This window comes from Dendropsophus ebraccatus, chromosome 5 (genome assembly GCF_027789765.1).
Source record: "Dendropsophus ebraccatus isolate aDenEbr1 chromosome 5, aDenEbr1.pat, whole genome shotgun sequence".
NCBI classification, from domain to species: Eukaryota; Metazoa; Chordata; class Amphibia; order Anura; family Hylidae; genus Dendropsophus; species Dendropsophus ebraccatus.
In genome coordinates, this window is record NC_091458.1 from 6,722,517 (window position 1) to 6,735,286 (window position 12,770).

General features: G+C 47.2%; 1 protein-coding gene across 7 annotated transcripts; it reads right to left on the reverse strand.

The window, feature by feature from the left end:
• Positions 1-989: 989 nt before the first annotated feature.
• Positions 990-12,513, reverse strand: LOC138792229 (ecto-ADP-ribosyltransferase 5-like). Of its 7 annotated transcripts, none has more exons than XM_069969397.1 (6): positions 12,297-12,513; positions 12,163-12,206; positions 9,623-9,697; positions 2,454-3,159; positions 1,726-1,758; positions 990-1,198 (listed from the first exon to the last, which is right to left on the reverse strand). In XM_069969397.1, exons 3-6 carry the CDS (start codon positions 9,680-9,682, stop codon positions 1,101-1,103), a joined length of 897 nt encoding a protein of 298 aa, XP_069825498.1. In that variant the 5' UTR covers positions 9,683-9,697; positions 12,163-12,206; positions 12,297-12,513; the 3' UTR covers positions 990-1,100. The 7 variants fall into 7 exon arrangements, with proteins under 7 accessions (XP_069825498.1, XP_069825495.1, XP_069825496.1 ...); XM_069969394.1 differs by adding an exon at positions 10,927-11,111 and having other exon boundaries at positions 12,163-12,513; XM_069969395.1 differs by having other exon boundaries at positions 12,163-12,513.
• Positions 12,514-12,770: the final 257 nt, after the last annotated feature.

Genomic DNA, 12,770 nt, shown 5'->3' on the forward strand with positions numbered 1-12,770 from the left:
CTTCAGGAGACTGGACCTGGATACAGTTAGTATAGCTGGTATATAGCAGCCTTCAGGAGACTGGACCTGGATACAGTAAGTATAGCTGTTATATAGCTGCCTTCAGGAGACTGAACCTGGATTTCTAGTTCAGCTTTGTTTTACAGCATGATAAAAAAAAAATAATAATGAACTCATATTGCAAACTTGCTTTACATCACATCTACTGTTGATTTAGAGTTGGAAAGTTATAACAACAGCGACACTTTAAGTCCCTTGGGCTCCAAAGAATCAAATTAACATTTTTTTTGTGTTTCAGCTCTTGACATCTTCCTCAGACATCCCCCCAGTTCCATGGCAATCGAGGGCAGGGTGAGAGGCGGCGGAGGGCAGGGTGAGAGGCGGCGGAGGGCAGGGTGAGAGGCGGCGGAGGGCAGGGTGAGAGGCGGCGGAGGGCAGGGTGAGAGGCCCCGGAGGGCAGGGTGAGAGGCGCAGGGTGAGAGGCGGCGTAGGGCAGGGTGCGTGGCGGCGGAGGGCAGGGTGAGAGGCGGCGTAGGGCAGGGTGCGTGGCGGCGGAGGGCAGGGTGCGTGGCAGCGGAGGGCAGGGTGCGAGGTGGCGGAGGGCAGAGTGAGAGCGGGCGGAGGGCAGAGTGAGAGCGGGCGGAGGGCAGTCTTCCAGTACTTATCAGCTGCTGTATGTCCTGCAGGAAGGGGTTTATTCTCTCTCCAGTCTGACACAGTGCTCTCTGCTGCCACCTCTGTCCATGTCAGGAACTGTCCAGAGCAGGAGAGGTTTTCTATGGGGATTTGCTGATGCACTGGACAGTTCCTGACATGGACAGAGGTGGCAGCAGAGAGAACTGTGTCAGATTGTAGAGAATACACCACTTCCTGCAGGACATACAGCAGCTGATAAGTACTGGAAGACTGGAGATTTTTTTTTTTATAGAAGTAAATTATAAATCTGTATAACTTTCTGATTTGAAAGAAAAAGATTTTTGCTGAAGTACCCCTTTAACCTGTTTATAAAATCATACAGGGTTAAGAGTCCTTCTCCTTTAAGTCCATCATTCCCGGGTGACCACCACAATGTCCTCAGGATGGGTGAGGAATCCGAGGCTTCAGCTCATCAGAAACCTTGTAGCTGAAATTATTGCAATGCTTGTAGCGACCAGCAGGGGCGCAGTCTCCGCTTCACCAATCTTCACCACAGTTGGAGCTGGAGAGTAAAGTTAAGAGAAAAATTGAAAAAGTATCATTCAAAAAGTTTCAAGACATAATATTGATGAGACAATCACTTCATATAGTCTCTGGGCGTTGTTTGCAGGAGCCAGTTGCAACCTGGGGCCCTCCAGGGGACATTATGGACAATCCCTACACTTATGACAATAAGCTGACCATATAGTGACCCCCAGCCGAGACCCTCAGGGTTCAGAGACTTTTTGATAACAGAAACTAGATACCATATACACTAGATACCCCCCCCACAGTAGATACCATATACACTAGATACCCCCCCCCCCCACACACACACACACACTAGATACCATATACACTAGATACACCCCCCCCCACACACACACACACACACACTAGATACCATATACACTAGATACCCCCCCACAGTAGATACCATATACACTAAATACCCCCCCCCCCGCACTAGATACCATATACTCTAGATCCCCCCACCCCCCACCCCAAAACCATAAAAAATCCCTTTACTAGATCAAGAGGACGCCTCACCTGAGCTGTAGACGCAGCTTTGCCTTTTAATACCTGGGGGAAAAAGAATAAAGTAAGTCTAGTATGTCCTCCCCTGAAGCTGTAGACTTTGCCAGGGCATTCTGAAATTCAGTCACTTACAGACCAGCCAAGAGCTCTGAGCTGCTTTCCAGTCCATATGTGGTTACAATTCTGCCTGCCTGAAGCCACCATTAGGGGGAGCTCAGGAGCTTACTGCATACTTGTAACTCATTGAATGCAATGATAATCCTGTATGCAGCATGCTACTTAGCTCCTCCTAGTGGCAGCTGCAGGTAGATTGAATTGTATCATGCCACTGCCAATGTGGGGGATCTGGGGTTCTGTATCGGAAATCAGGGGCACCTACTACTACAATGATATTCTATGAAATTAATTAACACAAAATTTTGGACTTTAAAGGGGTATTCAAAGAAAAATTAACTTATCCCCTATCCCCGCCGGGGGGTTTGGAGGTTGGACCCTCTGTGATCTCTTACTTGTCCCCTATCCTGTGGATATCCTCTGGATAGGGGACAAGTAAATTTTTCTTGGAAAAACCCTTTAAACTCACCTGAGGAGTTGGCATGTCACTTAAAGCTATGAGTGTAAGTAATTTAATGAGACCTTGTTCACAGGTGTACCTATAGTCTATGGGGCCCAGAGGGTGAGGGGGCCCACTGTATAGGAGCTTTGTACAGAGGACGCCCAATGTCATCCTGGCTACTTACCCCCCAGGTAGGCACAATTGTAATAACTGCACCTCCTATTGGTGGTCTGTAGAACCAGCCTGTTCCCCTCCTTAATGTACTTGGTGACGTGAAACACTTCATCCACAGGTATGAGCACTTCCTTCTGGGACGGGTAGTATGAGAACTTCTCTATGTCCGCCCCGAAGCATGTGGTTATATTGAAGAAGGATGCGTTACCAAACTGCTGGGCCTGCCTTATGTCCGTGGAGGAGGAAGAAAACTGGCTGAGTCTTATGGCGGCCTGAGGGTCAGATGGCGGCTCAAACTGAACCCTACTGGCCCCTCTGTAGGTCGGCCAGGGTTTCCCGTCACAGTCGGCTCGAAGTAAACTCAGGGCTCTGGTCAGATAGAAATGCCATGCGTGGAAGGGGAAGGATTCCGGATGTCGTCCATACTCCCGAACGGCCTGGTTCAAGTCTTTGTACAGGGGTAAATCCATATAGGTATATAATAGTAACGCTATCCCGTATTCATCCCGAAAACCATCGGGAAGACGCCCCATCGTGGATCTTCTTTGTTCCCATATTGCGGATGAATTATTCCAAGCCGCGTCCAGCTTAGGTCTCTGCTCTCGTTCCTTCTTCAGTAATTCGGGAGCTATGGACTCCATTCTATGGAGACATCCGATGTACCGATCATCAAAGGAATCCTCGTACATTCCCAGCTGCACTCGCTGGCCGAACACCTGAGGAGACAGAGAAGATGTAAAAAGAATAAAGAGGAAACACAATGTCCAAGGACTAAAAAAAAAACTATGTGGATAACGGCGTTGCGGCTACACTGCCATACTGAAAGCCATAGCACCTCCATCAACATCGTAAAGGAACCATCACAGATAGTGTTGAGCGGACTTGGTGAACTGTTCGGGTTTGGAAAACGTTGCCGAACCAAACCAGTTCACCAAGTCCACTCCACACTATCTGTGATGGTTACTTTACGATGGCGCTTGGTATCTGTCTCCTGGCAGCTGGAGAAGTTGGATGATGACCGGGTCCAACAACTTTCTCTGAACTCGGTCAACATCCAACCTCTCCGACCACCAGAACACAGTGTCAGGGACAGAAACTTCTGTAAAAAACCTCCCGTGTGTGAATGTGCCTGAGTGTCCACAGACAATACAGAGAGGTCAGCAGACCCCGTTACTGGCAGAGACAAAGGCCTCCTTGTGATGGGGTCAGACGGGTAGGAAATGCGTCGCCTATTGTTGTCTGTACCATCAGCCGGCCCGGGCCCGCACAGACAACAGTCTATATGTTACACGTATGTTTGGCCGACACTCCAGTCACTCTCTATGGGATCCCTGCACATTGCTGAATGTTTGGAGCCCCGGCCTCACTTGTACATTGCTGCTCCGTTAGTACAGGGCAGGGCCGGGACAAAGGGTAGGCCAAGGTAGGCGATGGCCTAGGGCGCCATCTAGTGGTAATATACAGGGGGCGCAATTGTGGTCTCTGAATTTTTTTTTTAACTACAGGCTCCTGTATTCGGCCTCCTGGTGGCTGCTGAGCGCTGCCCCTGCGCGCTCACATTCCACCAGCGCCCTCATATCCCCCTCACCTGCAGCAGCATCAGCTCTGAAGCTGCTTTGGGGCTCACATGCCAACGGGCAGGCCGGGATCCGGCCGCCAGCAGCGCCCTCTGCAGGACACAAGATCTAACCCCCCCACACACACCTCACATGTGCGGGGGAGCAGGCTCTAGTCCCGCGGCGGCAGTCATAGCCGCTCCTCCTCCTGACTACTACTCCGGATCCTTCAGACTCCAGGAGAAGGAAGATGCTGGGGAGGAAGGTGAATATGCTGCTGGGCCTCCTCACCACTTACTGCCTGGCTGCACTAAGAGGCTGCCTCACCTGCCATCTGGGGTCCTGCTCCCTCCACATCACATGTTTCCTGCTCTGCTCTCATACACAGACAGACAGGCACACAGAGGAGGTGGGGGGAGGGGCGGAAGAACCCGGTGCCGGCTCCAGGAAGGAGATGGAAGCAGGAGGAAGCAAGGAGCTGCTGAAAGTAAAGTTTCCTTATGATAAGTGTGTGTGTGTGTGTGTGTGTGTGTGTGTGTGTGTTTGAGCTGTGTGTGTGTGTGTGAGTGAAGTGTGTGTTTGAGCTGTGTGTGTGAGCTGTGTGTGTGTGTGAGCTGTGTGTGTGAGCTGTGTGTGTGTGTGAGCTGTGTGTGTGTGTGTGAGCTGTGTGTGTGAGCTGTGTGTGTGAACTGTGTGTGTGTGTGAGCTGTGTGTGTGTGTGTGTGAGCTGTGTGTGTGAACTGTGTGTGTGTGAACTGTGTGTGTGTGTGTGTGAACTGTGTGTGTGTGTGAGCTGTGTGTGTGAGCTGTGTGTGTGTGTGTGAGCTGTGTGTGTGAGCTGTGTGTGTGTGTGAGCTGTGTGTGTGAGGTGTGTGTGTGTGAGCTGTGTGTGTGTGTGAGCTGTGTGTGTGTGTGAGCTGTGTGTGTGAACTGTGTGTGTGTGTGAGCTGTGTGTGTGTGTGTGAGCTGTGTGTGTGAACTGTGTGTGTGTGAGAGCTGTGTGTGTGTGAACTGTGTGTGTGTGAACTGTGTGTGTGTGTGTGAACTGTGTGTGTGTGTGAGCTGTGTGTGTGTGAGCTGTATGTGTGTGTGAGCTGTGTGTGTGTGTGTGAGCTGTGTGTGTGTGTGTGTGAGCTGTGTGTGTGTGTGTGTGTGAACTGTGTGCGTGTGTGAGCTGTGTGTGTGCCTGTCAGTCTGTGTATGAGAATTGTGGATGTAAATATGACTACTACAACCACCATCATCTCCCTGGTAGCTGAAGTGTGTTACATGACTACAACCCACATCATCCCCCTGATAGCTGAAGTGTGTTTTACATTCCTACAATCCCCATCATCCGCTTATAGCTGGTGTTCCATGACTACAACCCCCATCATGTCCCTAATAGTATGTGTGTGTTTCATGACTACAATCCCCATCATCCCCCTGATAGCAGTGTGTGTTACATGACTACAGTCGTCATCATCCCATTGATAGCTGGTGTTACATGACTACAATCCCCATCGTCCCCCTGATATCTGAAGTGTTATTGTCCATACTACAAAATGATCACCTTCCTGATCACACACGGTAAACAGAGCAAGCGCAGAAACCCAACAAATTTAGTACCACACAAAAACGTTGGAGGAGGCAGTGGTGTGTGTGTGTGTGTGTGTGTGAAGTGGGTTTATTCTAAATGGGAATGCTGCAATGTGTGTGTGTGTATTCTATATTTCTATATAGGAATGCTGCACATCAAGTGGGACTATTCTACATGGGGATGCTACACATCAGGGAGGCCTATTCTATATGGTGATGCTTCACGGGGGGGGGGGCATATATTATATAGGGATGCTGCACAGCAGGAGGGGTTATTCTATATGTGGAAGCTGCATGGCGGGCCCACATACTATGGAGACTGCTGCACAGGGGGCCTATAGTATACAGGTGCACAGAAGGGGTCCATATTTTATACAGGCACAGAGGGGGTCTAATACTATGCGGGGGTAGAGAAGAGGTCTATACTACATAGGAGTACAGAGGGGACTATATTACTATATATGTGTTGGAGCAAGGATCCTAAAGTGTCTCTCTGACAGATTCTGCAAAGAGGAATCGTGGCTCAGGGTGAGTGGAAAAGAAAAAGAATAATGAACAACTGTGATCAGAGAAAACGCAACTATGAGTCACTATTCCAAACACTAACTGGAACGAACAACAAAACCTGTATACACATAAGCATACATATGTACACTATATAAATAACGTCAGTGCAGAGATCTCTCCCATCATCCACTTATAGCAACTCAGAGGGTCTGTGCCCCGGATGTTTTAGGACCCTAGCAGCAGAAGGGATGCTGAGAGTTGTAATGCACAAAGAGGTATGCTGGGAGTTGTTGTGTCGGGAGGTTGCTGCTGCACAACTACAACTCCCAGCATACCTTCTTGTGCACAAATAGGTATGCTGGAGGTTGTAGTGCACAAGAAGGTATGTTGGGAGTTGTAGGGCGCTGTATTAAGTATCGAAATGGTATTGAGTATCAAAAGTTATGAAGCACTTTATTGATGTCGAAGATACCTCTTATTGTTTGCACTAGCTACAGGGGAAAAAACTATTTACATTAATTTATGATCATGCCATACTAAGTGTGTTTAAAAGTGTGTATACATGTCTTTTTTATGCAGATACAGTATATACGTTTTTTTTTTTGTCTTTTTTCGGGGGCGGGGGGGGGGGGGGGGCGCCATTTGCCTTCTCTGCCTAGGGCACCAAAACTCCTTGTCCCGGCCCTGGTACAGGGACAATCGTCCTCCATCTACGAGGTCCCGCTGGTCACACCCCTCCCATCAGCCCGGTGTCCTCTATTCTGCGGATAACTCAGCATTTTGTGATAACCCTTTAAAGGGAACCTGTCACCCCCCGTACCGGGGTGACAGGCTCCCGACCCCCGTTAGAACCCCCTATACTTACCTCATCCCGCCGGGTCCCGCTTCTGGATTCGGTCGGGTCCCGGAGATCTCAGCCGCTGCAGCCCGGCGCGCGGGCTGAGAGATGAGTCCAACGCTCATAGAGAATGACAGGAGAGTCCAGCGCTCCGTCATTCTCTATGAGCGTTGGACTCATCTGTCAGCGCGCGCGCCGGGCTGCAGCGGCTGAGATCTCCGGGACCCGACCGAATCCAGAAGCGGGACCCGGCGGGATGAGGTAAGTATAGGGGTCTCTAACGGGGGGTCGGGAGCCTGTCACCCCGGCACGGGGGGTGACAGGTTCCCTTTAATGCACAGTGCGCTCAATGTCAGGCAGCAGCTCAAAAGCAAGCTGATAGGGTGATAGGGCGTGGCAACTTCTGGGTAAAGAGGAATATACCCCGCTGCTCTCTGAGGCCACCTAGTGGAGGTAGCTTTCCCTTCACGTCTTAAAAGGGTATTTCAGCCCCCAAAAATTCTTTCAAATCAACTGGTGCCAGAAAATACCAGAGATGAGTCATTTAGTTCTATTAAAAAAAAAATCTCCAGTCATCCAGTACTTATCAGCTGCTGTATGTCCTGCAGGAAGTGGTGTATTCTTTCCAGTCTGACACAGTGCTCTGTGCTGCCACCTCTGTCCATGTCAGGAACTGTCCAGAGCAGCAGCAAATCCCCATAGCAAACCTCTCCTGCTCTCCAGACTGGAGAGAATACACCACTTTCTGCAGGATATACAGAAGCTGATAAGTATTGGAACACTGGAGGTTTTCATATAGAAGTAAATTACAAATATCTGGCACTTCATGGTACCAGTTGATTTGAAATAATTTAACTGGGAACATATGCCAAGCGGCAAATCTCTCCGGGAGGGAACATCACCCATCTGTAGATGACTTTATTGGGGTTATTGCCTCTCATCCGTACAGAACAAGATGATCCTTCCCTCTGGAGAGATTTCTGGCTTGGTGTACACCATGTCATCATTATTCAATCCAAGAATTAGACAAGCAGATATTGTTTACATGTGGGTGAAAGATGTTAATATAGGAAGTGTTCTCTACAGTAAGAGCAGACATTCTTTACATATGGAGAAAAGGTGGTAATATAGGAAGTGTTCTCTACAGTAAGAGCAGACATTCTTTACATGTGGACAAAAGGTGGTAATATAGGAAGAGTTCTCTACAGTAAGAGCAGACATTCTTTACATGTGGACAAAATGTGGTAATATAGGAAGTGTTCTCTACAGTAAGAGCAGACATTCTTTACATGTGGACAAAAGGTGGTAATATAGGAAGAGTTCTCTACAGTAAGAGCAGACATTCTTTACATGTGGACAAAATGTGGTAATATAGGAAGAGTTCTCTACAGTAAGAGCAGACATTCTTTACATGTGGAGGAAAGGCGGTAATATAGGAAGAGTTCTCTACAGTAAGAGCAGACATTCTTCACATGTGGAGGAAAGGCGGTAATATAGGAAGAGTTCTCTACAGTAAGAGCAGATATTCTTTAAGTGTGGAGAAAAGGCGTTTATATTAGACATCAATGTAGGAAGGGTTCTTAAGGGATTACAGTAGGACTTTATGTGTGGAGGAATGGCATTAATGGTGAACGTTAATATGGGAATTGGTTCTTTACAGTAAGAGCAAGCTTTTTTTACAAGTGGAGGAAAGACATGTTAGACATTATTATATAAAGGGTTCTTTACAGTAAGAGCAAATATTCTTTACGTGTAGAGGAAAAGCTTTAATGTTAGATGTTAACATAGGAAGGGCTTTTTACAGTAAAAGCAGATATTGTTTGCATGTGTAGGAAAGGCGTGTTAAACAATAATATAGGAAGGGTTCCTTACAGTAAGAGCAAATATTCTTTTCAAGTGGAGGAAAGGCATGTTAGACATTATTATATAAAGGGTTCTTTACAGTAAAAGTAATTATTCTTTACATGTGGAGGAAAGCGTTAATGTTAGATGTTAATATACGATGGGCTCTTTGCAGTAATGGTAGATATTCTTCCCATGTTGAGGAAAGGCGTGTTAGACATTATTATAGGAAGGGTTCTTTATAGTCTGAACGAACCTGCCCAAATGTTTGGGTTAGATAGTTACATAGTTAATACGGTTGAAAAAAGACACATGTCCATCAAGTTCAACCAAGGAACTTGATGGACACTGTTGTGAAAACTTAGCTCTACGTTTGATTCCCTGCAGCTATAGGAGTCCTACAGTCCTAGGGCTGCCAGGAAAACATGGATACGGTCTATGGCCTATGGCTGCATCTGTGTTCTCCTGGGCTCCCTAGGGTGGCATCCAACTTCTGTAGCCACGGGGAATCAAGCGCAGAGGGTTCGGGTTTAGCTAACTTTGCTGAATCCAAATATTTTGACAGGTTTGGTAAACACTAGTTCTTTACAGTAAGAGCAGGCACACCATGGAAACTGTGACTACAAAAGGCAGATGCCATGTGCAGATGGTGCGGAGGGTTACACCTATCTTGGCATTGAGTGATGAACAATTCATCCAAGGAAACGTAAACCCAATGGACTTGTATCACGTCTGATGCCGGAGCCCGATCCTTCACTCACACACAGCAATACCGAACGTCTTCCAGGGTTTTCCAGTCTAGGTGACCCCTTCATGCACAGCACTGATGTAGGAAACCTCATATTACTATTATCATACCTGTTCGGATACCAGGAAAGCCAACCAGAAGCCGATCGGCAGCAGCAGTGGACGGGTCATTGCTAGATGAGAAACCTGCAAGAGATTGTACAGAGACTATAGCCGACTGATGCAAAACTACAACCCTGTGTGGCTAGAGGCCACGTCGGTCACTTATGGTGTCTGATCGGCACCTGCATGGAGTGAATGTGGTATGCAGATTGGTTGCCACGGCCTCTGTGGCTGTAATGGTTCTATGTATATTACACCCTGCCAGAGGCCGGACGCAGGGTGTTCTAGGAGATCAGTAATAGCAATTGGGTTCCTTAAACAATCATATACGTCCCCTCCCCCCCCCCCCCCAAAAAAAAAAGGAAAATATGCACCCAAATAGAAAAAGAAAAAAAAATTAAGTATGTCAGTGTTCTGTGTGTTTTATCTATTAAATTTAACCTTATTTGTCCTACACTGTAGATGAAAGTAATACCCAGTACCAGATAGGCCCATCTATCCCAAAATAGTACCAAGAAAAAATGAGCCACCCCAATGGAATAGGACGAATATAATTTTAAATCAGGTTTCTTAATTGGGTATGGCTCTCATAATTATTTTTACATTTTCCAGTAAAATAAACAGCGCCATTACAAAATACAATTGGTCCTACAAAAAACAAGCCTCATAAGGAACTGCTATTGGAATACATGAAAACCATGGTGCAGTCAGGGAAGCAGGGAAGTTGTACCTGTTCTTCTCCCCCGTGCTGTACTACCTCCCTCTGTCTGATGCTGGCCACATCCACCCACCTCCTTCTCACCTTCTGTAATGACCTGAGGAGCGGAGCACTGGAGAGAAGGACAGCTATAATAGACGGGGAGAGGAGAGAGACATAGGACTGAGAGGAAAAACTCTGCCCTGGGGGCTGGTATCCTGGGGTTCTCCACACTTACCCCTGGGGTCTCCACACTTACCCCTGGGGGCTGGTATCCCGGGGGTCTCCACACTTACCCCTGGGGGCTGGTATCCTGGGGTTCTCCACACTTACCCCTGGGGGCTGGTATCCTGGGGTTCTCCACACTTACCCCTGGGGTCTCCACACTTACCCCTGGGGGCTGGTATCCTGGGGTTCTCCACACTTACCCCTGGGGTCTCCACACTTACCCCTGGGGGCTGGTATATGGGGGTCTCCACACTTACCCCTGGGGGCTGGTATCCTGGGGTTCTCCACACTTACCCCTGGGGGCTGGTATCCTGGGGTTCTCCACACTTACCCCTGGGGTCTCCACACTTACCCCTGGGGGCTGGTATATGGGGGTCTCCACACTTACCCCTGGGGGCTGGTATTCGGGGGTCTCCTTTGCCCTTGGCTCCTTAGTTATGGCTGAGCTGGTAATAACAATGACTGAACGTTCCTCCTGGCAGCTGAGACGTTATATTTAGTCGTCCATGTCACCGCCGCCCCCCGTAATAACACGACTTGTGTGAAGTCACATTGTGACACCCAGGAGTTTTCCTTCCATAAAAATTACAAAAAAACAGGAACCGAAAGGGAAAGAAGAGGAAAAGTTACAACATTTCTCTCAGTGACAACGTACATTTCTCCTGGTGAATAGGAAGCCATGGAGAGACGGAGGCCGGGGGTCAGCAGCTGCCGGCCGGGGAGGGGGGGCCCGGATCAGCTTACAAGTATAAATAAGGCTTTGTGCGGCTGCTGTAGAAGAAATGTCACCGTCGCACACCCACAATGGAGGGTCAGATTGGTTTTTGTCTGACTTTCAGGACGTTAGTCTTTGTTTCACACAAACACGTCATACACTTAGTATGAAAGTTCTTATACTTCAACACAGGCGAAAGGAAAAGCTTAAATATATGTAAAAAATATATTCACACTTAAAGGGGACCTATAGTCAATCCCCAAAAAATGAGATGTTACTATCATGGAATAGCATAGGCGGCCCTGATCACACACCATTTAACAGGGTCTCCATACGTCCTTCCATTTCCGAGATATAAGGGCTTATATTTTATCTGACAATTTAGTTAATAGTCAGATGGGCGTGGACTTAATTTAAATAATGGGAGTGTGATGGGAGGGATCACACATTGTCAGACAAATGATAAATCCACCGTATCTCAGGAACAGAAGGTCGTATCGAGACACTGTAAAATGGTGTGTGATCAGGGCATCCTAAGCTATTTAAAGGGGAACGCTGGCAAAAAAAAGTTCTGAAAGACTGGAGGATTTTAAATAGAAGTAATTTACAAATTCACATAACTTTCTACACTAGTGGATTTAATAAATATATATATATATATTTTTTTTTTTTTTTTTGCTGAAGTACCCCTTTAATGCCACACCACTGCTTTTAGAGCTGAGTGGTGGTTGGTAACATAGACAACGAGCTGTCAACGATAAGAGGAAAGTAGCGGCATATCAGGTAAAGGAGGCAAGTTTGATAAGTGAATGTATTTACACGTTTGTGAACAGTACAAATAAAGTGCATCCAAAGTTGTAAAACATCGAAGTGCAACGTAAAGAAAACGTAAGAGAGGGGTATTCTCACCTGGCAGATTCAGCTCAGCACTGCCACGTCCATGCCGTCACTTCCTGGTTTGGTGGGAGGTGTGAGAATAGGAGGCAGCTGAATCACTTTATTATGGTGAAATGGTACACGCTATTTGGTCATATGGTTTATACCTTGGGGGGGGTATACGGTAGGTCCTAGCACTTGCAGGTTGCTGTTGCGTCTTTGTTCTAGCTGAATCAGCTCTGCATCACTGTTTCTCCCACTGAGATCACAGACACCGCCAGGTAAAACCCACAAACCATGGAGACGTCTGTAATCTCACAGGGAGTATGAAAAGTAGACTTCCCACCTCCTGAGGTCCCGACCACCAGAGGATGTCACACAGCAGTGCTCAGTAACCTAGGCAACAAGCTGTATACAATAGGGTAAGAGGAGAGGGACAAAACACAAAGCTAAGCAATTTTGTTAATAAAAAGCATCTGCAAAATTACAGAATTTTGTATTATCGATGAAATACTAAAAGATAATACACAATATAACCAAAGCGCACAGGGAAGGGAAAGTATATAAAAATTAAAAGGCATAAAACCGGCATAATAACCATAATAATAAATCAAATAATTAAAAGAACAGAAATATAAACT